At 42.2% G+C, this 26,856-nt stretch overlaps 1 protein-coding gene across 3 annotated transcripts in view; it reads left to right on the top strand.

Moving 5' to 3' along the window:
• The window catches only part of tulp4a (TUB like protein 4a), a 36,482-nt gene extending 9,720 nt beyond the window's left edge, over nt 1-26,762 (top strand). For 2 of the 3 annotated variants that reach the window (XM_039781665.1, XM_039781666.1), the window contains exons 3-14: nt 7,065-7,193; nt 9,571-9,732; nt 10,372-10,552; nt 13,354-13,461; nt 13,638-13,804; nt 15,118-15,342; nt 15,589-15,823; nt 17,857-18,001; nt 18,325-18,496; nt 18,826-18,919; nt 19,038-22,528; nt 23,825-26,762. In XM_039781665.1, the coding sequence (XP_039637599.1) occupies nt 7,065-7,193; nt 9,571-9,732; nt 10,372-10,552; nt 13,354-13,461; nt 13,638-13,804; nt 15,118-15,342; nt 15,589-15,823; nt 17,857-18,001; nt 18,325-18,496; nt 18,826-18,919; nt 19,038-22,528; nt 23,825-23,941 (5,226 nt within the window). In that variant the 3' untranslated portion in view covers nt 23,942-26,762. The remainder of the gene's footprint in view (nt 1-7,064; nt 7,194-9,570; nt 9,733-10,371; nt 10,553-13,353; nt 13,462-13,637; nt 13,805-15,117; nt 15,343-15,588; nt 15,824-17,856; nt 18,002-18,324; nt 18,497-18,825; nt 18,920-19,037; nt 22,529-23,824) is intronic. The other variant, XM_039781667.1, reaches the window with a different exon arrangement.
• Nucleotides 26,763-26,856: the final 94 nt, after the last annotated feature.

The raw sequence follows: 26,856 nt of genomic DNA, 5'->3' as shown, positions 1-26,856 counted from the left end.
AGCCTCATAAATAAATCAGTGATATCTCTGGTAGATGGCCTGTGCAAGAACCAGCACTGACCTGGGACCTTTGCAGTTCTTCTAAATGGCAGAAGAGAGGAGGAAAAGCATACTAGATGACTTCTGTGGTGCAGTACAACTAACTTGTCTGTTCAGACTTAAAGGAACACGCCTACTTATTGGGAATTTAGCTTATTCACCGTAACCCCAGAGTAAGACAAGTCAATACATACCCTTCTCATCTCCGTGCGTGCTGTAACGCTGTCTGACGGCTCCAGCATTAGCTTAGCCTAGCACAGATCCTGCAGGTAACTGGTTCCAACTAGCCTACTGCTCCGAATTGTGACAAAAGTGACAAAATAACGCCAACATGTTCCGGTTTACATGTTGTGATTTGTAGAGTCACAGCGTGTACAAAAAACAACGTAACATGAGACACAGCCATCTTCTATCCGTAAACAAACCAGGAACTATATTCTCAGACAGGCTTGCTGCGAGCATATCACTCCGCCCAAGTACTATATTCTTCCGTCTAAGAATATAGTTCCCGGTTTGTTTACGGTTAGAAGATGGCTGTGTCTCATGTTACGTTGTTTTTTGTACACGCTGTGACTCAACAAATTACAAATTATTAACAAATTATTTTGTCACTTATTCGGAGCAGTAGGATTACTGGAACCATTCACCTGCCTGTTCGGTTATGGGCTGATGCCGCTGGAGCCGTCAGACAGCTTTATAGCACGCACGGAGATGAGAAGGGTATGTATCGACTTGTCTTACTCTGGGGATTACGGTGAATAAGCTAAATTCCCAATAAGTCGGTGTGTTCCTTTAATGGGGACCATAATAATGGATTGCAAGACGGGCAGAATGCCGCATAAATGTCCCTGCTATACAAGCTGAGGAAAGTCAGAGTAAAGTCATCACTTTTATGGACTGGGCTGCATTTCTGCCTCCGATTTTTCCTTAGTGTCACTCACCTCGGCCCATCACCACCTCTGTACTGACACTTTTCCGTGTACCTTGGTCTTGTTATATTATCTAATTAGTTCCTATTTCTGCACCACAGCTCTCCATCCTCCTACCCTGTCCTGGTCACTGTCATGCCTTTACACATCTTCCTTCAGAGCACTATCTTCTGCTCTTTCCTTGTCTGGCCTTTTGACATTAAAAGCCCTGCTCGGGATTGAAGAGTACACGACCCATTCACTGCATTAAAATGGTCTCACCAAATGTGCTTATTGGAAATGGCCTTAGTGTGCTAATCCATCTTTGGAGAGGACATGTTGCATAATACTCAGGCTTGGCTGCTTCCTCAGATCCAGGTGTACTTGTATGCTCACTAGAAATCTTCCAAGAGGGATAGTGTGGTCTGTACACTGCAGGTGCTCTTTGCTATGAGCGTTGTTTGTAGTCAGGGATCAGATGGACATATCTGCAAACTTGAGTTCACTTTGTTTTAGAGTTGTGAAAATGTAAGCATCAGACTGCTCTTCTTATGTCCTTTTGTTTGCTACTTTGTTTTTTGTTTATGTTTCAGATAGGTTCCGTATTTGCCTAACACAAACTGACACATTTCTCTACTTGTCAGTTTGATTCAGCTCAACCCATTGCTTTGACATTTTTATAAATGAATACAGTCCAGAAAAACATCTCACGAATGAAAAAAACTATTAAATACAACATGGTGAACTGTAGAAAAGTTATTGTCTTGTGATGCTACGGATTTATTTATACATGTCATGTCTTATCGCACAATGTCCTATTGCATTTCATATCACAACATAAATTTAATATAAAGAGCCAATTAAGTATCAGTAACATCTTTGTGGCTACCATGTGAGCAGGGACATACAGTAAACTGAATATAATTATCATTTTATTAATCTTTTTGACATTAAGTCTGATGTAAAGTTAGTCATATCAGCCATGTACTCAACAACTGTCAAAGACCAGTGTAGGGAGGAAGTATGACCAAATGATCTGCATACATAAAATAATAAATTACAAGATTTTTTAAAAACGCTGTTGTTCAAACATTTAACTGCACAAACAAGTCAGTGTGTCTACCTTACCAACACCCAGAGTACACAGTTTGCCTGCAGCTACTTTCCTCCACCCAGTAATAAGCAATGTAAATGCTATTATCAGATATTGATATCGAAGGTTTTATCACTCGTAAACATTGCAGATTCTACGTCCCCTGAAGGTCCCGTCCCATTAACCTTTCTGTCACTCTGCAAATCACTCTGGCCCTACTTCGCCCATTCTGTCTTACTTGCTTTTATATCAACGCAGCGCTTCTCTTTAATTGAGTTTTGCGTCTGATTTAATATCCTGTCAGACCCAGAATCGGAGGAGAGGGTAAAGGCGGTTGTGGAGGGGAAGGGTAGAGTCTTTCTTTCTCGCATGCTCAAACTATCAGCTTTGACTCTCTGCCAGGTGGTCTTGACTTTCAAATGATTCTTTTTTTATAACTGCCATTACATGTTCTAATTTATATTGTTTTTTATTCTGTTTTACTGATTGATAAGTTTGTTTGATGTGTCTATTATTGCCGTGCTGCAATCCAAATTTCCCATGTGGGACAAAAAAGACTGAACTGAACTAGTTTTTTTGTATTTGTGTAACTATGGGCCCTATTTTAACGATCTGAAACGTAAGTATCAAACGTGAAACGCAAGTAGCTTTGGGGGCGGATCTCTCAAATCTAAAATGGGTTGGTCTGAAGTAGCTAGGTGTGGTTTCGGGCATAACGTGCAATAAACCAATCGGAGCGTCATCTCACATTCCCTTTAAGAGCAGGTGCGCTTGTTCCATGGCGGAATTCTATTATAACGGTGGATTTGCCTGCGCACGCCTGCGGAAGCTGTCCAGGATGCGGCAAAGTAATAAATGCCCATATTGACCGGGTGGCGATGTTGCTGCGGCCTCTCGGGCGCATCTCCTCAATTCTGGAGAGGATTGCTGTAGCCATGGAGCGTGGGCCTCCAAACGCACCACCTGCACCTGTTGGGCCCCTTCCTCCTCCCCCCACTCCATGTCCGTCTACCCGGTCCACCAGGAACGCATCGCGCATTGCCACTCCCGGACCAGATCCCGACGGAGTGTCCAATTCCGCTGTAGTTCAACATCGCGTCTCCTTAAGTCCTCTAATATTTCCTCATCTATGTCAACACATCCATGCTTCATGGAAATGTTGTGTAAAACACAACAAGCCACAAAGAATGCTGCGACTTTTTGAGGACTGTACTGTAAAGTGCCTCCTGATCTATCCAAACACCTGAAGCGCATTTTCAGTAATATTTTTCCTTGTAATTATGTATGGTTTGCAAAAATGGGAACTGCTGCGTCCGTGTAGATGAGAGAAGCAAGGTGTATGCGCGTTGTGCACACGCTACATTATGGCCAAGCATCCGCCCCTAAAATAGCATCTGAATAACGCGCTACTGACTTCAGACTAGCGCCACTGACTTTAGACCAGGTTTTTCCTGGTCAGTGGCGGAATTGTTTTCTGAAACTGCAAAATGGCACCAGGGAACATTTGCGCCTGAACACAGCTACTCTTTTCGCTGAACCGCCCCCGGGAGCGCAAATTCATTCCCTAATTTATCGACGCGCGTCTGTGGAGGGAAAAGTCTGCTGTGCGTTGGGTGCAAAATAGGAATGATACATGCGTCGGTGTACAAAGGCAATTGCGCAGAGTGCAAGATAGGGCCCATTGACTTTTTCTATCTTATTTAGGATATAAACCCTTGAAAAATGCATGTGTAGCTAACTTACATCTTGCAGTGTGTAGTGTCATTTAGGTATGTGCATGTATAGATGTGAGCAAAAAAAACAACACAATGGATTTGTAAAAATGTGACAAAACAATCTTCAGCTATACTTGAACTTGAAGACATTGAGGTCCTATTCTACCACTCCAGCCTACTCATTTGTAACCTTTTTGCAAAAAAGAAAGGAAAAGAAGGTGCCAGAGACCAGTGTTGCCATGGACCCATGTGCTCCAGACTGCACCACTGTGACACTGCACTGTCACAGTGTCCTCTCACTTCTGCTGACTCCAATGCAACCCAAAGCTGTCCCTTGATTTGATTTGGTCTCCTCAGTTAAGTTGCTAGGGTCAGCTCAGCTCCCAGTCTCTAAGTCCCAGCAAGAGGCCAGGGCTGCAATGGCAACAGCAAGGCACTGCAGGAATAAAGACAGTGCCAACTTTCCAAAGAGAAGTTGTCAATGGCCGTGCACTGGCCAAAGGGATTGTAAACCTGTAGTCTCTTCTTCTCTTGCTAAGTATTGGTTTGCCTGGCTTGACAACATCTGGCTTTAGGCTTTTTCAGTCGTGCTGCATGTTTTAAATGTCAAATTGTGTTATATTTTGTTCTAAAGTACTTTGAATGGGTATTTGAGCTCATGGGCACTAATTACCTTGTGCATAGTGATTCTTTAAGTCTGCATATGTTTGCGTTTGTGCTTGTGCCTTTTCTACCCATGATTCCTTAGGCCCCTCGCTGTCCAGTGGCTTCCCACTCTTATTCTGTCTGTCTCCATGTGACGTCTGAGCTCCCACATCGCTGCGTAACAGAGAGGTGCTCAGCTGTCCCCCTCGCAAGATGCCTGACCAGCTCACACTAATCTACACACTTAGCTAAATTTACACAGACATACACAGATTTTCTCACCTCCACAAGGCTGCAAATGCAAAACACAGTATGTGTAAACCTTATGCTAATTTCTTCTTTTTTGTTTTTAGAGAAGTAAAGTCTCATGTCTACACTGGCTGGAGCTGAATTAGGTTGTACAATACCATCCGGAAAATTCATTTTGCACACCAGAGGTTGCAGACAGTGCACAAGTGGAGTAACAAGACAGATTTGTATTCCCCCAATGAAATCCTTGAGCATGGAAATTTGTTATCTTTGACAATACTACTGCCGAAGCTTGTCAGCTTTACGTCCACTGAGCCTTGCTGCATCGGGTGACTGCTGTTGCTGAATGATCGATGGCAGGCCTTTTTTAATGGTCAGTGAATATGGTCAACTCAGTCAGAATGACATAGAGAACTTAGCTGCAGACCTGCAACAGGCCAGGTCTCATTGTGTCCTCTTTCCTGTGGTTTGGCAGCTGAGACACACCTATAGAGCAACATTAGGATTTATACCACTGGGAGTGGGAGTTAAAACATGGTAAATCTGGCTCACAGGACACCTTATTGCTGAGGGAGCAGAGCCAGGAGAGTGATGACTCCTACTGTTCACTCATTACACTGGAGGGCTGCACATGGTGGATTCATATAAACATGTTTTTGTGAGTTACTTTAAGTTCGCCTAGGGTAACCCTGTGTTTTATCACTTCAGACATTTAACAATACACAGAAAGTGACTAATAGGGAATTGTTGGGAAACCCTGCAGAATAAATGTAATTTGTAACTGGAGTTACATCGACTTTCGACAATTGCATAGAAACATCTACTGGAAAATGTTAAAATTTTCTTTATTTATAGGAGCATTACTCATGGACACTAAAAATTGCCTAGTATATAACTTACCGTAGAACTTGGACAAACGCTCCATAATCTGTTGATTGTTTTACAGCTGCTTAGAGTTTTGACTGCGAAGCGAAAGAATGATGTTATCAATCAATCAAGCACCTGCTAAGCTTAACTTGTTATTAATATAGTTACAGATGATGGTTTCAACAATCGCCTCCCTCATTAAACACTTGGCCTTCACTGGGTTATGTGTCTTCAGTGTTCATTGTCCCTGAAGCTTAAGCAGCTTAATGTTGAAGATGTTGTAGAGTATACAGCCGAAGAATTTTTGTATCTATATGACGGGAGAATGATTGCTTACTTTGGTTTTCTTTAACTTGTCTGTAACTTTCTCTTCTCAGAGGAATATACAATTGTTGTATGAACACATCGTTATTTACACCTGTTCCACTGCACCATGGATATTGGATTGGATTGTGTATTTGGTGTACGGGGTGAGGAGGGGGATGTTGTTGTTTTGGGGTGGAAAAGAACAAGACTGGCTGGGTTATCCAACTCTCAGCCACTGATCTATTGGATGTGCACTCAGAGAGTAAGCCCCACTAAAACCTGCCCTGTGTTGTGTGTTTGAACGTGTACAGCCCACGTGCTTCACTCAGCGAGAGCAGAGCTGCTCCCTGCTTAGGATTATTCCTCTGGGAATAGGCTGAGTCATGCTACAGAAGACCAGACAGATAGACGCGCAGTGAGAGGAGGAGGCTGGATGGAAATTGTAATGGGTGCCTTCGAGATGGGTGACACTGACAAAGAAAGAGATTATGAACATTTTGATCGATACTGCTCTCTGCCAGTGATCAACCCCTTATTCCTCTGCAACTCATTCCTTAGGCTTATGATGTAGGCTTATGATGATCCATGTAATAACCTGTGCATTGAAACATACGCAACATCGGCTATCCATTATTGACACTATAAAATCCCAAACAAGGAGGAACACTCATGTTTGAAGAGAAGTGTGGCATGGTTAGACAACAGTCTGATAGGAGATTCAATAATTGAATCTCATTGTCTGTAATATTCAGGATATAAGCAGCTCCTTTTGCGACTTTTTCAAAATGAGGTTAACCCACTTTGTGATATATTTTCATCTGGTTCGCTGCTAAATTTAGCTCATTGAAATGTGGGAACTTGGATTTTACTTTCTGGGTTTTAGCTGACGCCCCAATTTAGAGTGACTTGCAGTGAGTGTACAGACGAGAGCTCAGCGTTTTGATCAAGGACAGTCTGACAATGCATTGTGTTGTTGATCATGTTGTGTTGTCATCTCACATTATCTGTTGTAGTTAAGGGGGCAAAGCCGTTTCACAGAAAGGCCACTGCTAAATCCTTTGCTTGCCATACTACACACACAACACAATCTGGAATTAGCTAATTTGCATAGCTCTCTGAAAATGCTTATCTTACTAGAGAACACTGACATGGGCACAGACAATGGCCATCATAAGGACACAGGACAGTCTTTCTAATAATAGTTTTTGTCCCTTTCCTCCCCTCTTTTTCTGTGTCTTCAAGGTGGTCTTGGTGCGGTGGAATGAGCCCTTCCAGAAACTTGCTACCTGTGATACAGATGGAGGGATCTTTGTTTGGATCCAGTATGAGGGCCGCTGGTCCGTTGAGCTGGTCAATGACCGTGGAGCGCAGGTAAAATACATTACACAGAAATGGGACATAATTTAAATCCATAATTAAAACGCATATATACTTCGCACTGAGACAGAATATGGAAAGCATGTACAGAAATAAAATTAGTATTCATGAAAATGTAATGGCGTGCATATAGCAAGTATAAGCACAATATAAAATAGTAATGGGAGAAAAAGTAGGGATAAACACATTAACCAGTACGGAGAGTTAAGATAACACTTGCTTGCACATGCCCACCATGTTGTGACTGACTGAGCCATTTGCCTCCAACATTTTCCAACTGAAAAAAAAAAAAAAAACTCCCTGTCCTAGCACTTGCTGATTTTAATAATCACTGCCAAGCAATGTACGATGGGTAGGCCCGCCTGATCCATCAATCACTGTCATCTGCTATGATGAGTCTGACACATCCTGATGGCATTTTATCTTTTGTGATCAATTTAGTTAGTAGATGACAGTATAAACAATAGTCTCTCCCTTTTTAAATACATGGCCTATACAGTTTTTAATTGCGCCTCTGCTCTTTTCCCCCGGAGGTTAAGGTTTTATTTCATACAAGTGTATTAATTTATACTGATAATATATTATACCCTTTCGGTATTAACAGTCTGCAGGAGGGCTTTAATATTTTTATTTTTAAAACCATATTCTGTTGTATTCTGACAGTGCTGGTCATACTGGGAAAGACTAGTGACACATGAAAATGCCTCGCTAGTGGCTCCTAGAGGCCGTGCTCCTCTTATCATCAACCTGCTAGGGACTGCAGATGAAAATTAGCCTGCTTGGTTAAATCTGGTACATTTACATTTTTGGACTTTTTGCTCATGTTGATTAATGTGCGTTGTCCCTTTTTAAATAAAGAAATCTAAATCTCAAAGTGTTTTGAAATTCTTATCTTTGCCATTATTAGAGTCCAGCTAGTGAGAGTACTTGGGCACCTAAAACACTTGAACATTGATAATAAAGACCAGACCACCTCATTCTTGCTGGACAGATATTGCATTTTACATTGTTTACTTTCTAGAAAAAATGCCCATTATAATTCAATAGAGCACAGGAAGGCATCCTCAAATTCCTTGTTTTATCTGACCAACAGTCCAAAAATAATCAATTTACTATCATAAGACAAAGAAAGGCAGCCAATCAGTAATAATTTCACTATTGAAATTAGAGAATGTTGAATGAAAAATAGTAGGGCTGGTCCGAATACCATTTTTTGAGCTTCGAAGCTTCAGTAGTAATGAGCATCAAATATTCGAAGCTTCGGAGAGAGGGGGCTGAACATATTATTATCTCTAATAAAGGCAGGAATCTCTATGTGTCTGTCTGTTTGTTTGCATGTTGATTATTTTGAGAACCTTTCATCCAAACGACTTCACAAGGGAGTGCAGTGTCGTATTTGGTGCAATATAGATAGACAGGCCAGACGCGTTCAGAATTAATAAACTTTTAACCTCTCAAGGATCACTCTCCCGTCAACAAGACACTTTGTGACTGGGGCGTCGCTGTAACCTCGATAAAACTTCCACTCATGAGCGTTTTTATAACTTTAAAGCATTAAATCTTCAAAATATACAGCCATGTACACAACTGTTACAAAGTAAAATAAAATAAAACAACTCAGCCGTAATCTGCGCAGCCGAGAGTGCATCCATACCTGTTGTCCTGTCAGCAACAAAGTGGTATTTTGACCAAAACTTAATTTTCATAAATCCCCAAGAGTACAAGGAAATGTAATATCCAAGCTTTATATTCCAAAACGATCTCTTCGCCTCACAATGTTGAAGTTTCTGGCCGAATCACAACGGAAAAACGGGAAACAGTTTTCCATTTCCGCACTTTTTATCGCCGCTAGCCTCTCTGCCCAGCTTGCTAAATGCTCAAAGTGGGCGTCATCGTGCACCGACAGTCTCTTCTTCTTCTTCTTCTTTGTAGTTTATTGGCGGTTGGCAAACCAACTTAAATGTGCATTACCGCCACCAACTGGACTGGAGTGTGAATGAGAGATAAATGCAGAAAATAAATAAACCAAAATAAAAAACGAATATTCGAATGTCAAATTTTAAAATCGAATACCAACCCACCGAACGAATATTCGGGTCCAGCCCTAAAAATAGCTTAGAAAATGAATTGATAATCAAAGTAATGGCCAATTCCTTTTCTGCTGATCAACATATTAGTAAATCCAGTAATTCTTTCAGTTCTTCATTAGAAAATAACCGTTAAAATGACATCAGAGCAGCTGATGGTGTACACAACAGTAGCTGTATAAAAAGTTGGATTTGTTGGATAACTACTAGCTGTTTTTTTATAATCAAGCTAGCATCTTGTTCTCATCATTTCATCCTTAACTAATGTGTCTGGTGCCCTGTAGGTGAGTGACTTCACCTGGTCCCATGATGGCACCCAGGCTCTTATTTCCTACCGTGATGGCTTTGTACTGGTGGGATCAGTCAGCGGACAGAGACACTGGTCCTCCGAGATCAACCTGGAAAGCCAGATTACCTGTGGTATCTGGACCCCCGATGACCAGCAGGTAACACAAACATCCCACAGAATTGTGACGGGTACGACGCTTCCACCTACAGTAGCACTATGCCAGTCATTGAATGCTAATAGACGTAGTTTTAGGTTGTCATTTGCCACTTTTAGTATGTGGACTTGTCATTCAGATCGCAGAGACAAGCCCTGAGGGAGGTTATCTGTGAGTGACAGCAATCGTCCTCCGTCGTGTGTGTGTGTGTGTGTGTGTGTGTGTGTGTGTGTGTGTGTGTGTGTGTGTGTGTGTGTGTGTGTGTGTGTGTGTGTGTGTGTGTGTGTGTGTGTGTGTGTGTGTGTGTGTGTGTGTGTGTGTGTGTGTGTGTGTGTGTTGTGATTTTTTTTTTTGCCTTTATGCTGTTAAATTGTCAGCTCAGGTTGGACATCATCAAACTTTCAGTTTGAATGTGTCTCTGTCTTTGTTCATCACCTTCATCCCATTTATGTCTATTTCTAAGTTGTTTTGTTCGTGATATGCATTTCTCTTGGCTTTCTTTTCTGTGTATCTGTCACCTCCTTGTCTATTTTTAAGTGTGCCTCCCTTTCCATCTTTTTTCTTTGTCTTTGTGTCCAAGTTAAATGTCTGTGATTTTTTTTTTCTTTGTCTCCCTAATAACTATTCACTATTTCTCTCTAGGTGTTGTTTGGTACTGCAGATGGACAGGTGATAGTGATGGACTGCCATGGGCGCATGCTGGCCCACATTCTGCTGCATGAGTCGGATGGCATCGTCAGCATGTCCTGGAACTACCCCAGTTTCCTGGTGGAGGACAGCAGTGAGAGCGACACAGACTCGGACGACTACTCCCCACTGCAAGGTGAACTGCTCAGGGTTTGATTTGAATAAATGGAAAAATGAATGACATGAAAACATGTCCATTGTAGACATGATGTAAGAGTATAATCTGATGTAGAATTGGAGAGTAATACAGGTTTATCTAGTAAGGAGTTGTGCCTATAGGGAGTGTAGTGCAGGGGTAGAGTAGTCCATCTGTTTCTTACGTAGACACCTCTGTGTAGAAGAAAGCAGATGTGGGACCGTCTCTTAGCTTCAAACTGCTCCCACCTTTTACCTCTACCCTTTACTGCTCCATCAGTTCTTCCGCATGCTCTTAGTCCAAGGGGAAAGATTTCCACCTGGGGGCACCAGGTGGTGACACAAGTTATCGCTGGTAGGTCTGCACTACATTGTCATTAGTAGCTCAGTCCCCCTGGTATTCTGATGACTATTTTAGAATCGGGTACAGGTGGACATAAACTGCTTGGGTTCTCTGTCTAGTCATTAGATTAATATGAAAATCATATTATCTATGAATGATAAAAAATAAATCATGAAAAGCTGTGGTGATCAAAACAGTGTGGTTGTATTGCTTTTCTTTTCATGCCATTTTGCCTGTAAAAATATGTTTTATTTTGTTTGGAGTATACTTGTGGGCTGAAGTGCAAAATGTATTACCATTATTGAAGCTTATAGTTGGAAGGATAAGTCATTTGTGATGCTGATCTCACAGGGGATTCGAGCCATTTAATGAAGCTTCAGAAGTGAAAAAGTGACTATTCAACTATTTTCCACTTCTCTGCCAGTTGTGAAGACGGGAGGGAGAGGCACAATAAAACAAAAGAGTGTGACCAAACGGAAGGTGGGTGGGGGGTCTGCGGTGAAAGATGGAGGGCAGGAGATGGAGGAGGGGCATAGTGAAACAGCTCTCCTTACATTGGGCTGACGTTGCCACTGGACCTCCTGTTTGCTCTCAATGCTGCAGTAGTTGTTGTCATAACAGCAGCAGATGTCACAGTGTAAGGGTGTGCATCACTAGATTCTTCATGTGCAACACACTTACAGTATACTCAAGTGGACAATTAGATTAGAAGAAAACCTGGAAAAGCAAGTGCATTGTCTTGATTGACACAAAATAAGCATCTCTTTGAAAAAGATTAAACACTTACACTCCACTTGTAGATTCTCCTCCAACTACATTATTTTCAGATTATCATGATTCAAATATTGTTGTTAATTCTCCAATGATGCTTCCTATGCTGACAGCCTACAGATATATACAATGGTAGTAATTTAAGAACAGTCACCATTGAGCCTGAGAGCGCATCAGCTCACTGCCCAATGCAAATACCTAGATGGCCAATGTGTAATGTATCCTGTGCACTTGGACATAAGCAGTCACATAAAAGAAGAGTTGCATGTGTTTAGCTTTCCCCACCTTTTGGTTACTCTCACTATGTACACCAGTCCATGTAATAGCCTCATTTTTATTGGTTCCTGTGTCTTTTTGCCTTCTTTTTCTCCTGAGCTTAATTAGTCCCTGTTGCTAAGGCTGTACTGGTAAGGGTCTGTCCTCCTCCTGCTGTGCCCCCCCCCCCTTCACTGTGGGCCAAGTGGTAAAGCTGAAAAGTGCTTGCCTTAGCTGGAACACTGATTATGCTCTAACTCACTAATTAAACCAGTCAATAGTAATTGATTGGCCCCGATATAAATGATCTCACAAGTCGACAACCCTACTGAGACACCAGGCCGCCTCTTCCTCCGCCTGCCAGATCTCTCTATTATGATATATGATGATGACCCATTATCACTGCACTGTACTTCACAACACAAAACACTACATTTACAGCAGCATCATATATCTCATTTAATGCAAAACCCATTGCGAACTGATTACTAACCAGACATCAGAAGTACATCAGTAGTATCTACAGTATATTGGGCTGAAAGTCAAAAGCAGAGGTGTATATTTCATTTGTGTTGGTATTTGGGTCACTGCAGGACTATGTTAGAGGACAGACTCGAGGATGTTTTAATGGGAAAACCTATGGGTGTTTTTTTTAAGGTGTTTTATTTATAGCAGTATGAATGAGAATGCCACTTGTTTGCAGCTATAAATGCAGCAGTGAGATGTGCTGGGCATATGTTTGAGAAATTGTGTATTCTCATGAATAGGACACAATAGAAACTTACTGAAAACGAAATACAGCTGTCAAGGATGTAGAACTTTCCTCGCGTCTCTCATAACAACCCCCAACTACCTCTACACTAAACACAGACAGCCTCACAAATTAACACACACACACACACAAACACAAACACACACAGTATTTTTACGGCTCACTCTAAAGATGCATATTAATTATCTCATCCTCTGTAAAATGTCAGAAAAATGCTCATCATTGTCTTGTCCACCTAATGCTCCAAACCATAAGACAAGACACATTTGACAAAGAAAAGGAGAACATTTCTCATAATTGAGAAGCTGGAACTGGGCCATGTTTGGCAAATCAATTCATTGACTTATCTATTCAGCCCTTCCCTTATTTCATGTCAGGCTAGATTGGGACTATAATAAGTAATGTTACTTTTGCCGCATGAAGTTAAACTACCCGATAACGTTGATGTAGAATTATTGCATTTTATTTAGTGTACATATGTGTGCAATTTTAGCACTATTCCTCCCTTGATAGATGTTGAACGACATCCATTATACTTAAATTTAAAAACATGCAAGTTATAGTTTTATTTATTTGCAGTTGATACTGTGTCTCACACCTCATTGTGTTGCTTTCACAGTGCCTGTTTAAGATGTTTGTGTTGTCGTTTGTCTCTTTCCAGTGCACAGCCAGAAACCACTGCTGACAGTCAGCTTCACCTCTGGAGACATCAGCCTGATGAACAACTATGATGACCTCTCTCCCACCCTCATCCGCACCGGTCTGAAAGGTGTGTGGATTGTTCTAGCAACTTCATCTGTTACTTTGTTTCATTGCTTCTCTCACTAATATCCTCAAATTATGTCTCAAAGATTTTTGTGTTTCCTATCTTTTTATCAAAATTGGCTGTAAATGTTAATGTGCATAACATTATGGTTACTTTTTCTCCTTTGACTTGTGCTGTAGATGTGGTGGTCCTGTGGTGCTCGCAGGGGGACCTCCTTGCAGTGGCAGGGATGGAGAGGACCCTCCTCTCCCCCGACCCCTCCTGTCCTCCCCCCACCAGGAGCACCCTTGTTAAGTTCTACAACGTTCAGGGTGAACACATCTACACACTGGACACACCAGCACAGGTGATCAACTTTAACAGGGCCAAACCTGGCTAATGAGTAATCTGAGTCACAGTACTCAGAATTTTATGTGTTATTTCTAGGGTTGCAAAATTCTGGGAATTTCAAAGTTGGAATCTTTCCATGGGAATTAACGGGAATATACGGAAATTAATGGGAATAAACTGGATGCTTTTTAATATTGCTTGTTATAATACTGTTAGTCTATAACAGGGAACTTAAATGTAGTTGGAAAAAAAAAAAAACATCTTGCAGTATAATCTTGGTTAAAACGAGCATGGGCTTAAAATACAGGAGTTTTTTTTCCTTTTTGGGGGCGGGGCACGATACATAACCCATTGCTATTAACCTATGTGTGTTAATTGTATAGCCCACTTGTTCTTGATAGGCTGGAAACAATAGACAGCATTGATGGTTAGCTTAGCACGCATATCTTATTTTTTTATCGTATTCGCTTGCATACCTGTCCGCTTATTGTTATTCAATTAAAGGGATCTATTAAAGTTCTGCTGATGAATAACTCAACATTTGCTTAAATGGGACTTTTGGGGAGGGGGAGGAGGCATAGGGTATATGTTTATTTTATTCCACATTCATGTTTTTTTGTTGTTTAATGAAAGAATATCAAAGTTCTACTGACGAATAACTCAACATTTGTATTCACTGTATATGCCTGTCTGCTTATTACAAAACAATATATTTATGTTTGTATAAGATGGAGTTTGTATGAATTACCCAACATTTCCAGTTAATTCTTGTAAATTCCCATAATTTCCCATTAATTTCCATTAATTCCCATGAAAGTTTCCAAATTGGAAAGTTTCCAAAATTCCCCAGCTTAACTTTCCGCCCCTTTGTAACCCCAGTTATGTCCTTCCCCATGATTTGACTCTACTTAAATATGTATTGGAAGGCCTAAGATGTTACTAGCTGGAGAAAATCCTGGGAAAAATACTTAAATTAGGCTCTTTGTGAAGTAATAAACTTATATGAGTTAAAAAAAAGTGTAGCTACTAATATAAAATTTTGTTTAAAGTTAGAAACATTACTGCTGTAAACAACACTGCGCTCTATCATCTGTAAGTGTATTTAAACTTACAGATGCTTACTTCTAATGCAGAAGACTGCCGTTTTCAGAACTCTCGAAGAAATATACTTTAACAAGGATGTTATGTTCAAGAAAGACTTTTATCTCAGACAACCTTAACCCATCTTTCATGCAGGAGTCTGGACATTAACATTTTAAAAGGATGTAGTGCAGTATGTACTTCATGCGACAAAACAAGCTTACCCTCTCTAAAATGTATCTCCTGCAGCGCCCCATCACTACGCTGTGTTGGGGTCACCGGGACTCTCGTCTGTTCTTGGCATGTGGCCCGGCGCTTTACGTAGTGCGAGTGGAGCACCGCATTGCCAACCTGCAGCTACTCTGCCAGCAGGGGATCGCCACAGCAGTGAAGGAGGAAAAAGATGTTGCCAAGCTCACCATGCCTTCCCGACTCTGTTCTTACGTCACTACTGCTTTCATTCCCACCATCAAGGTAACGCAGCCATAAAGATAAATGCGAAGATCTTCCTGGAAATTTACTTGATGCATAGTATTGCTGTCGAAGATGTCAACTTCTGAGACAGCAAGTCATAATTTGACTGAGATGAACCTCCTCTACAAATAACCCCAGGCAAAGTGTAGCTAAGCATACCAAACTTTAATGGCATTACACTTTAAATAAAATTGTTTTGGTAGGAGTTTTTAAAACAACACTACAACCCCATGTTTTCTCTTTCAGCCCCCCATCCCTGATCCCAACAACATGCGTGATTTTGTGAGCTACCCAACAGCTGGAAACGAGCGTCTGCACTGTACCATGAAGCGTACAGAGGATAACCCTGAGGTGGGGGGGCCCTGCTACACTCTGTACCTGGAGTACCTAGGAGGTCTGGTGCCTATCCTCAAAGGCCGACGGATAAGTAAACTGCGTCCAGAGTTTGTCATTATGGACCCCAAGACAGATGGGAAAACAGGTAAAACGGAACTTCCTGCATATTGCCAACCTAACAAAACAAATAACAAGTTTCCTGATTTATAGTGTATGATCGAAACAGTAAGACCTGAAACATTTAAGTCAGGTGTTTAACATAAAACATTTTTATATACAGTAGGTATAAGTATAAGAAGAGTATGTGGGAATGATGGATAGTACATCCAGTGTAAGATTTCTTTCCATTTAAATAGTTCACTTCAGTTCACAACAGTAAAGTATATTACAATTTGTTACTCCCATGTCCTTCAGTAAGCTGTTACTGCCCTCCGTGAAACTGACCTGGATTCTAATGGCTGTTCATGAACCATATTTCCTTTGTTTTTTATAATACCAATTATAAGTGTGTTTTTGTTTAAGTTTTTTTTGTAATCAGTAGTTTCGTTTTTTTTGAAAAAGAAGAAAAGACAAAACATCAAATAGCTTTCAACATAAGGCTGTAAGAAAACGGAAACAAGATATCCAGAATGGAAGTTGCACATAATGTGTTTTAATCATAACATACATATATGTTGTACAGTTTGTAAACATTCAAACTGAATTGCTAAATGTATTCCTCCCAGACATATTTGCCTGCTCCAGTACTTTTCCAGTTATTTGAGTTTTTGAGTTGGCACTCAGAGTGAGTATGTTTTAGTCACATAGGGCAGACTGGACCCATGTTAATTAAAAGCTGCTTAATGGGGGCTCTGATGGCCCCTGGGTTTCTCATAAATCAACCTGCACCCTCCCCACACAGTGATAAATGAAGCCAGCCATGAAATGGTTCCAGCCCATTCACACTTTAATGTCCATCAAATAAATTAGCTTGACCTAAACTGGAGCAGCAGTGGTTCACAGACTCCATATGAATGAGGAAAAATATCTGACACACACACACACACACACACACACACACACACACACACACACACACACAGACAGTACAGTTTTAACTGGCATTTGTGGATGTAGCTACGTATTTTGGTACTTGACAAAGGTTTGCCAAAGTAGTCCTGAGCCCATGTGGTGATATCACTTATAGATGAATGACGATTCTTGATGCAGTGCCGCCTGAGGGATCGGAGATCACGGTTGTTCAGCTTAGGCTTGCGCCCTTGTCCTTTACGCACTCAAATTCCTCCACATTCCTTGAATCTTTTAATTATGTTATGCACTGTTGAAGGTGAAATAAGCAAATGTCTTCCTATCTTTCTTTGAGGAACATTGTTTTTAAACATTTCAATAATTTTCTCACGTATTTGTTGGCAAACTGGCGATCCTCAGCCCATCTTTGCTCCTAAAGGACTAGACCTTTCTTGGATGCTGCTTTTGTACCAAATCATAATTACAATCACCTGTTGACATCACCTGTTTCAAATCACATCATTATTTAACCAATATACCTGATTTCTAGCCCTAAATTGCTCCTGTCCCAACATTTTTTGTAATGTGTTGCAGGTCTGAATGACAGGAAAGGATGTATATTTACAAATGAAATTAAGTTGACCAGACAAAACATGAAATATTTTGTGTTCACATTGTCTGCAATGAAACACAAGTCAAAGTACATTTAGAAATCACTACTTTCTTTTTTTATTTGTGTTTTCCATACTTTCCCAACTTTTTCTGATTTGGGGTTGTATATGAAGGTGCCGCCTGCCTCCAGGTTGTTGAAAGTAGGTTTCCTGCAATGCCAACTTTATTGTACTAATTGCCAAAGACATCTCTTTTTGCCATTTTGTAGAGCATATTGTATTTGTACTCCTTTCTTTCCTCCCTGATTTAGTCCACACGGTAATACCGTTGAAAACAGCAAGATTATGAGCATTTTAGCCAGAATAAAATTATGATTTTTTTTATTTTAGCATCAAGGTGGTAGAGGTGTGCTGCATCATTGTAAATGAGAGAACAGAAAATGCCACATATTGTTGTATTTAGCAAAGTTTATCTTGAGATCTACACATTTACTCAAAATTGACATTTTGGGTGAAAAAAAACATTCTTTCTGTCCTCTATCTTGTTTTCTCTCCGCAGATGAGATATACGGCAACAGTCTGATATCTGCCATGATTGACAGCTGTAACTGCTCAGACTCCAGTGACATTGAGCTGAGTGATGACTGGGTTGGCAAGAAATCTCCAAAGATATCCAGGGGTAGCAAATCCCCCAAACTGCCCAGGTAACCAGACACCTGACCTGTGTGTACTGTAGCATGCCAGCGATAGTTAGACAGCAGAGAACCAAAGGATGCATTCAGATGTCTTAGATTGCTGTCACTCCATCTTCCAACAGCATGAAAACCTAACAATTAACCTTTCGATAAATGTGTATTAATAGTTTTGATTAATATGTGTGCCAAATACACTTTTATAAGATTTGTTTGTAAATCTTAACCTTCCTTCCTACACTTTACATAAACTTCTAATGAAATGTTCTACACTTGTTTGTTTTCATGGTTAACTGCATGCCTAAACCTTTTTTTATTTGCTACTTTCTCTGTAGAGACTTAGTTTGTCCCTTTACCAACAGGATCAACATTGATCCCAGAAAATCGCCCAAACTTTCTCGCGCTACACAAGAGATCTCCAGGTCACCACGGTTACCAATACGGAAACCCTCAATTGGGTCACCCAGTCTAACACGGAGGGAATTTCCTCTAGATGACATCACTCAGGTAACAGTCAAATTATTTGAGCTGAATTTGTTGTGCATAATAATAATAATAATAATAATAATAATAATAATAATAATAATAATAATTAATAATAAATACATTATACACACTTAGCAATGTTGGTTGGGAAGCCTGTGAGGGATCCATGCCCTTGCTGCTACACTGCTGTCACCTATGGATTGGTCAGGTTGCTTGTGTTTCCAGGGGTGGGAGCAGTGTTTTGTTTGATGATAAGCTCACTTCACTCATTTCACTTTTAGAAATTAAAAAAAATAAAATATTCTGTTCTGAAAATATGAAATATGATTCTCTTTGTTCCTGCCTTGCAGCAAAATTACCTAGCTCAGGTCACATCCAATATTTGGGGAACAAAGTTCAAGATTGTGGGGCTCGCCACATTCTTGCCAACTAATCTTGGTGCAGGTAACGAATAAACAACTTTGCTAGTAGCATTTAGCAGTGAATGAATTAATCAATAAAGTAAATTTAATTAGTCACAAGTTTTTTTTTTCTCATTCTTACACGGTTCCTCTGCCCTCAGTCATCTATAAGACAAGCCTCCTCCATCTGCAGCCCAGGCAGATGACCATCTACTTGCCAGAGGTGCGTAAAATCTCCATGGACTACATCAATCTGCCCGTCTTCAGCCCCAACGTCTTCAGTGAGGATGAAGATGACCTGCCTGTCACAGGCCCTGCTGGTGGCACCGATGACAACCCGCCCTGCACTGTCAACATCCCTATCGCCCCCATCCATAGTCCCGCCCAGGCTATGTCTCCTGCCCAAAGCATTGGTATGGTCCAGTCACTCCTAGCCAATCAAAATGTTCAGCTGGATGTCCTAACGAATCCCACAGCAACCACTGCTGGGGCCACTGCTGGTGGGTCAGACCAAAGCCAGGACACCATGCTGACAGCCCAGTACAACGTTCCCACCAGGTACTCCAGTCCTGGTCAGGTCATCTTTGGGGGACTAGAAATGAATCGCCTAATGGTGGGACCTCCACCTTCTCATCACCCTTCACAACAACCGCAACAACAACAACAACCACCAAGCCACTATCAACAGCAGCAGCAGCAGCAACACCAACAACAACAACAACTGCAACACCACCACCAACAAATTCAACAGCAGCAGCACCAACAACAACAAATACAACACCACCAACAGCTTCAGCAGCAACAGCAACTCCAACTCCAACAGCAGCACCAACTCCAACAGCAGCAGCAGCAGATGCTCCAGCACCAACACTTACAGCAGCAGCAGCAGCTTCAGCAACAGCACATTCAGCAGCAGCTTCAACACATGCAGCAGCAGCATCAACATCAGCTCCAGCAGCACATACAACAACAGCAACAACTACAACAGCATCATCAACAAATTCAACAGCAACTGCAGCAACAAATGCATCATCAACAGCAAACACAGCAGCCGCATCCGCTGCAACAACAGCAGCAACACCATCAACTTCAGCTCCAAATTCAAATCCCTGTTCCCTCTATGTCATCAGGACAGCCTTCAGGTGCAGCTGTACACCAGCTCCAGCCGGGGGCGCTGCAGATACAGATCCCTCATTCACCTGCCGATTTAGTGGTTGAGAGAGCAGTGGGGGGTGAACACGAGCACCTACTGAAAATCAAAACCACTCGGTCAACTCCACAGCTGGCTGAGGGTGATACAGTGGTGTTTAGTGCCCCTCTAGAGCTCAGCAAGATGAACCCCCCGCCCCCCTACCCTGGCACAGTGGCTGCCGCTGTGGCTGCTGCAGCTGCTGCTGCAGCTGCTGCTTCTGCTGCCTCCGCACAAGCCTCCAATGCGGCATCTGGAACAGGAGGGGGCATCAGTGGGACTCCTCCCCCTAGCGACCTTTGTCTGAAGAAGGGAGAGTTCTCACTTTATCCTTCAGGTCAGCAACAAGCGCAGTACCCCACACCACTGGGATATGAGAGGATAACAACATTTGACAGCAGTGGGAATGTGGAGGAAGTATGTCGTCCTCGAACGCGCCTTGTCTGCAACCAGAATGTCCACACACTCCAGGGACCTGGCAGCTCTGCCACTCTCAGGGTCACCTCCACATCATCATCCTCCTCCTCAGCTGACAAGAAGATCCAGTTGCCCTACACCTCTGCCACACTCAACAGACTCACTGCACCTCGCTATTCCATACCCAGCGGAGACCCGCCCCCATACCCTGACCCAGCCAATCAGAACAGTGCTGTTGGGAGGAACCCTGGACAGAGGCTTGACAGCAGTCTGATCCATGCCACTCTCAGGAGGAACAGCCGAGAGGCCGCTCTCAAAGTTTCCCAGATGCTGGAGCCTCCCAGACCACTGCCTCCTAAGGCTAAAAATAGCGGTGCACTAGCAGCCTCGTTCCAGCAAAGGGTGCCAACAGCCTTATATACCTGCAGTCAGTGTAGCAGTGGATCCAGTGTTGGAAGCACTGCTCCAGGGAGCACTAATGGAATAGCAGGAGGAACTATTATCAGACAGGATTTCCCTGCAGGGAATGGGGCACCACACAGCACAGTTATCGTTCACTCCAACAGCACTACTCCTCTGGCCTCCCAGTCCTCTTACAGCCTGCTGAGCTCTCTTGAAGGATCTGGGACTGCATCAGCAGGAGGAGGAAGTAACAGAGACAGGACTGATTATGTTAATTCAGCATTTACTGAGGATGAAACACTGAACCAGTCACTGAGGCATCTGGCGCTAGGAGGAAATGATGCATCAGGGCTGGTTGTCAAACGTCCACCTCCCTATCAGTGGGACCCAGCTGCCACAGAGGAGGTGTGGGTTCCTCAGGAACAGACAGCAACGCTTAATCCCACTGGTCCCCCTGGACCCCATAAACCACCCCCACTTATTCTTAGCCCAGCTCAGCACTTGGATGTGTCCAGGCTCCCTTTTGTCCTTTCTCCAAAGTCCCCCACCAGCCCCAGTGCTGCATCATTTCAAGCTGCTGCAGCAGCTGCAGGCTACCAAATCTCTCTCCAGTACCCTCCAACAACTGCCTATTCTGGAGCCCAGCTTCAGCCCATCCCAGGGTCACCACGCCCCTGCTCCTCCCCAAAGGAGATGGTGGCACCAGTACCCTTCTCACAGCAGGATGCAACCCTTGTCTTACCGCCTGGTTACCCTGCAAACCTGGCAAACCTAGCCTGCTGCCCTCTCCCACCCATGTATCCAGGAGGAAGTGCTTGTGCCGGGCTCCCCATTCCCCCCATTGCCCTTCACACTCCTTGGGGTACATATAATTCTTGTCCGCCTATGCCTAGTCCTGCAGTGCCACTACCACCCAAAGCCTCCCACATGGCAGTAGACAAAAATGTTCTCTCGCCTCCTCCTCCTCCTCCTCCACCACCCCCTCCACCACCACCAGCAGAGATGCAGAGCCATGGAGGATTACAAGAGACCATGGCAGAGTCTGGGGAAAGTTTTCAGGAGGTTCTCTCCTTGACTGAGAGCCCTGTACCACAGCGGTCTGAGAAGTTCAGCAAGAAGAACCGCAAGCGGGTGGATGGGCGCGCCGAGGAGGCTAACGTGCCACCGTTGGCTGAAGGGAGCAAGTCGAAAAAGGAGGGCAGGGCTTTGGGTGACTTTAACTCACTCATCTCCAGTCCGCGGCTGGGAGGAAGGGATAAGAAGAAGCTGAAGGGACAGAAAGAGCAGCAGTTGAAGGCTAAGAAGCTGAGTAAGGCCACTGCCAATAGTGAGTTCCAAGATAGTTCAGAAAGTGAGCCAGAATTGTTCATCAGTGGGGATGAGCTTCTCAATCAGTGCCAGAGCGGTAAGAAGGGCTGGAAGAGTAAGAGGAACTTAAGAGCTGCCAGTGAACTGGATGAGATAAAGTGTCGAAAAGCCAATGAGAAGGAGGATCGAGGGCTGGGCAGCCAGGGGTTTGTGTATGTCATGGCCAACAAGCAACCACTGTGGAATGAAGCTACGCAGGTCTACCAGCTGGACTTTGGTGGGCGTGTCACACAGGAGTCTGCCAAGAACTTTCAAATTGAATTGGAGGGCAGACAGGTAAGAGAGCTCTTGTTCAAGAAATATTACTCACTGCATGTTATCTGTACACTGAAAAGATCATTACAAGTATAAGCGTTTTTACCTTCAGGGATAGATGCTAATAATTTTTCGCACAGGTCACCAAGCCCCTAAATTTTTGGTGGCCTGAATGTAAACCTCTCTAGTTCAGTCTATCTTTTTCGCCCCCCTTCCCCTTCAGGCCTCTGCATCATACAAGCTGTTCCTTCCTTTCTTCACTTTTCTGTATTTTTTTGTTAACACTGAAATAACAATCATCTTTAAGGTTATTAAACTTCCACAGAAAGGGGGTAGATTTTTCTTTTTAAGTATCTCACACCCAGTGTGGGAAAGATTGAGTGATGAGAGAGAGGAGTCTTGACACAAGCACTATTTTGTTTTGACATGGTAAAAGGTTATATATTTAATCTGCAACTGTGTATTCAAACTCAAAATTAAAGTAACGTGCCGTTTGGTTTTGGCCAGGCAAAGCAGCCTAAATGGTTTTTTTTCATAATCGGTCCACTCTCTGCGGTCACATTACTACCTCTCTCACCAAAGTGAGGGAGCGGTACTGCAGCGTGTGGCAAGCTGACATTAGCGTTGATGTAAAAATGTATCCGTGAATGCACAGGCAATTAAGTGATACCCCAGCAGTTGTGGTCTTAAAATAAAACCAGAAGTTCTCCTTGTCTGAGACCGAGAAAACACAGTTTTAGTACAAATGCAGTCGATTGAGTCGACCTGTAGCTCACCCGGTGGAGTGTGCGCCTCATGTTGGCTGGGTCCTTGGCGGCAGCCGCAGGTTCGGGTCCGACCCCCAGTCCCTTGCTGCGTGTCCTCCCCCCTCTTCCCCTTTCCTGTTTTCAAGCTGTTCTGTCAATAAAAGCCCCCCAAAATGCGGTCGATTTCGTGACAAGACTGAATAATACAACACTGACGGGGTCTACCAACATGGCTCCGCATACCGGAAGTACTGGCAGGCGGGGTTAAGACGGTAAACAAAGACGGGGTAAGAGAGGGAGGGCTAACGTTAGGCTAAAGCTAACTCTTTACGGGCCATCACTATGCAGCATTTTCCTCGGCAATGTCTCTGGTGAACCAAACAACATCGTGATTTTTCCCAAAACAACATGGCTACAACTGCGGCGTTCCCAATAGCGCCATTAAGATTAAAGGGATGCTATATCCTCCAGTGTCATTCTTGGTGGCCACAAGGACCACAGGGCAATGCTTGATGTCAAACACTGAGCTTCTACAATCTGTATTAACTTTTTGTTTGTTTTTTCTACACAGGTGATGCAGTTTGGCAGGATTGATGGCAATGCCTACATCCTGGACTTCCAGTATCCCTTCTCTGCTGTGCAGGCCTTTGCAGTGGCTTTAGCCAATGTTACTCAACGCCTCAAATGAGATGTCCCCTCCTTTCTTACCCTGAGTTATATCTGGGATTAAAATGCAATCTGTTGAAGGGGCACCGTTGTTTCATTTGAGATTAATAAACTTAGATTTTAGAAAGAAGACTTAAATTAGCCCTGGTCATAGAGAGAGATACAATCATGCTGCACTACACAATGCTGCCACTAGAGTTGGTGTAATAAGCATTGGCTGCATTTGCCAAGGATGCCCTCAGATTTGCTCCGTTTGGCAGTCAGTGGCACCTTGTAATGCATGTAGGGCCAAAGAGCTGAGCTTTGGTAATCATCATGCAAATAAATGCTGCTGTAGCTAGAAGAAGCTTATAGACATGATAACCAATCGTTAAACTGAGAGAGGAACTGTCACGGTGCAGTTTTCAAAAGAAGCAGCAGTAATACTTGAAAACCACACTCTGGAGATCACAGTTGTTTTTTCCCAGAGCACACAGGTACTACTGGGCACTGAAATCCATTGCTGTACAAACTTCAGTGAAACAGTTACCACTTTATTATACTGCTTTTGCTTTTAGGATTTTATTAAATGACTAAACATGGTGGAGGGTAGGAGGGTCTTTTGTTTTTGCTCTCTGCCATTCCTTTTGTTACTTTCTCAACCTATCATGGCTGGAATTGAGGCTTAGATATATGCATCATTTAGGTGAACAACTAAAAGGTCACACTTGTCCCTGTAGTAAAAGGAAGGTCAAGGAGTAAATCTAGATGAGGTGAACTGCAGTCTTTTCCACATAGTTTCCTGGGACTTTGAAGGAAGAAGAAATGTTACTCTGCTACATGGATTAATTTATATGTACATTTTGTTCTTTATCTATTCAGATATGAATTTTAACATTAATGTCATTGTTTGTGATATACAATCTTCATACCCTGTCAACATGGTTTCAACTTTCCTGCTTTAATTGGGAGAAGTGGTGGCTGAATTTGAATATTGCTGTGTAGTCTGGAGTAATTCAGTTGGGAGGTTTAAACTGAATAGCTTTGACTGATATATCCTGTACTTAGTGAAATATCTTTGGTGACATGGGCGCAAAAGAAGTCTCCAAGGCCTGGATTGAACAATTTAACCTCTGGCATGAAGTGATTTGTCACCTGCTGTCACTTCTGTGAAGTGAGTGTAGTTTGATGGGGCTGTCCCTGCTCTTTAAGACCACACTAAACATGTAAGCAAGGTACAGGAAATATTTTTGTATATTTCACCTATGCCATTTCATGCTCTTTTCAGAAGTCATGTAAATACATATCAGTCATATGTAAATGTTGTTAAGAAACTTGGGTGATTTTGACAGATGTACGTATGTTTACACCTGTCTCCACTGTGTTTTTAAATGTAATTTCAGGTGTGGAGCGACTGTACTGTTTTAAACAACAACAAAAGTTAACAATTAAGCTGAAATCATTGTCACTGAAACTTTGAAGTCAGAACTCCAATGAATAATGAAGCTATTGAAATCTGTTTATCTAGCAAGCTGACACTGAAATCTGAAAAGCTGTTTTTTTGTTTTTTCAGGCAGTAAACCTTGTGTGGGCAGGAGTAAATTAATAATTAAGGTTTTATCTGTTTAAGACCGTAGCCAAAAATCAATACAAAGGGCAGTAATATTAGGTAGGTGTGATTAGGGTCACCTCTAACCTTTGTGCCAAAATATGCATTTGCTAACATTTGTAGTTGAAAAAAAAATGGGCCTAGAGAGAAGTGTAACTTAATTCTTGATGTTAAAAAACAAAACAAAGCTTTCACTTTGGTCCTGCTCTAGTGGTCCACTTTCTTTCTCTGAATTGATAAGATTATTAAATTCTTTAGTGTGATCTTTCCATATCGCAACAAGATGCATGTCTGTCAGATGGGGGTTGTTGGGATGGGGATTGAAAAAGAATGTAAAAGAAAAGTCTCTTTTGATGCTAAAGAATGAACTGAACATAAGCATGTCATAAAGAAAATATCCATCTTTTTGTTTTAGTTGTGCAATATTTTCTTAGGTGATAAAAAATCCTTTGTCATCACTTTTGACCACAGTTTGGTACCATTTATTTTAGTTCAGCATCTCAGTTTGCTGGTCTGTACATTTTATTTATGAAATTATTTCCTGAAGGAGATATAGTATCTATACATACTGTATATTGTGGAGTTTTCTGAACATTTCTTTGTGTTGATAAAAATGTGTTTCAAGTGTAGCCCAAATTGTGAGATGGGGTTAGGGGGGAGGGGGTTGGGAACATGCAGATTTTCTGTGTTTTGTGAAGTTGTCATTGGATGGAAAAGATGTGAATGAGTAAGTGCCCAGTTTAGTGTAGTTGGTAGACTAGTTATGTAGAGTGTAACTGTCAAGTCAAGGTGTGTCTGTATTCAACTGTGCAGTCTACCAATCCCATCAGTGTTAAATCTCGTATCTTTTAAACGTGTGGTCATGGCTTCTTACACACACACACACACACACACACACACACACACACACACACACACACACACACACACACACATCATCCACATAAGTTCACAAGTGTAAGCCACTGAGTTCATGTTCAGAATTGCCTATGGAGTTTAGTTAAGGATTCACTTTAAACTGATTTCATGGGATGACCTGTTGTAGATATTGTAGGATTTGGCTTTTCTTTAGAAAAGGTATGTGCTTTGTATTTGTAGATGTAGACTTAAATGACAAAAACACTTGAAAAGAATTAGAGTCTGATTTGGTGACTGAACGTTTATAGTGAATGGATAGTAAGGCATGCCATGTAAATTATTTTATAATTGTATATGTCACGCATCTTTTGAATAAAACGTCATTGTTTCCGAAAAATGTTGTCTTGTCTCCTAAATATATCCAGTATTCAATTCAGAGATGGCATCAAACCTAGCCACCTACTGGACTAGAGTTTACACAAACATAACCG

Source organism: Perca fluviatilis, chromosome 18 (assembly GCF_010015445.1).
Source record: "Perca fluviatilis chromosome 18, GENO_Pfluv_1.0, whole genome shotgun sequence".
Lineage (NCBI taxonomy): Eukaryota > Metazoa > Chordata > Actinopteri > Perciformes > Percidae > Perca > Perca fluviatilis.
The sequence above is the reverse complement of the archived record's forward strand: the minus strand, read 5'-3'. Positions and strand labels throughout refer to the sequence as shown.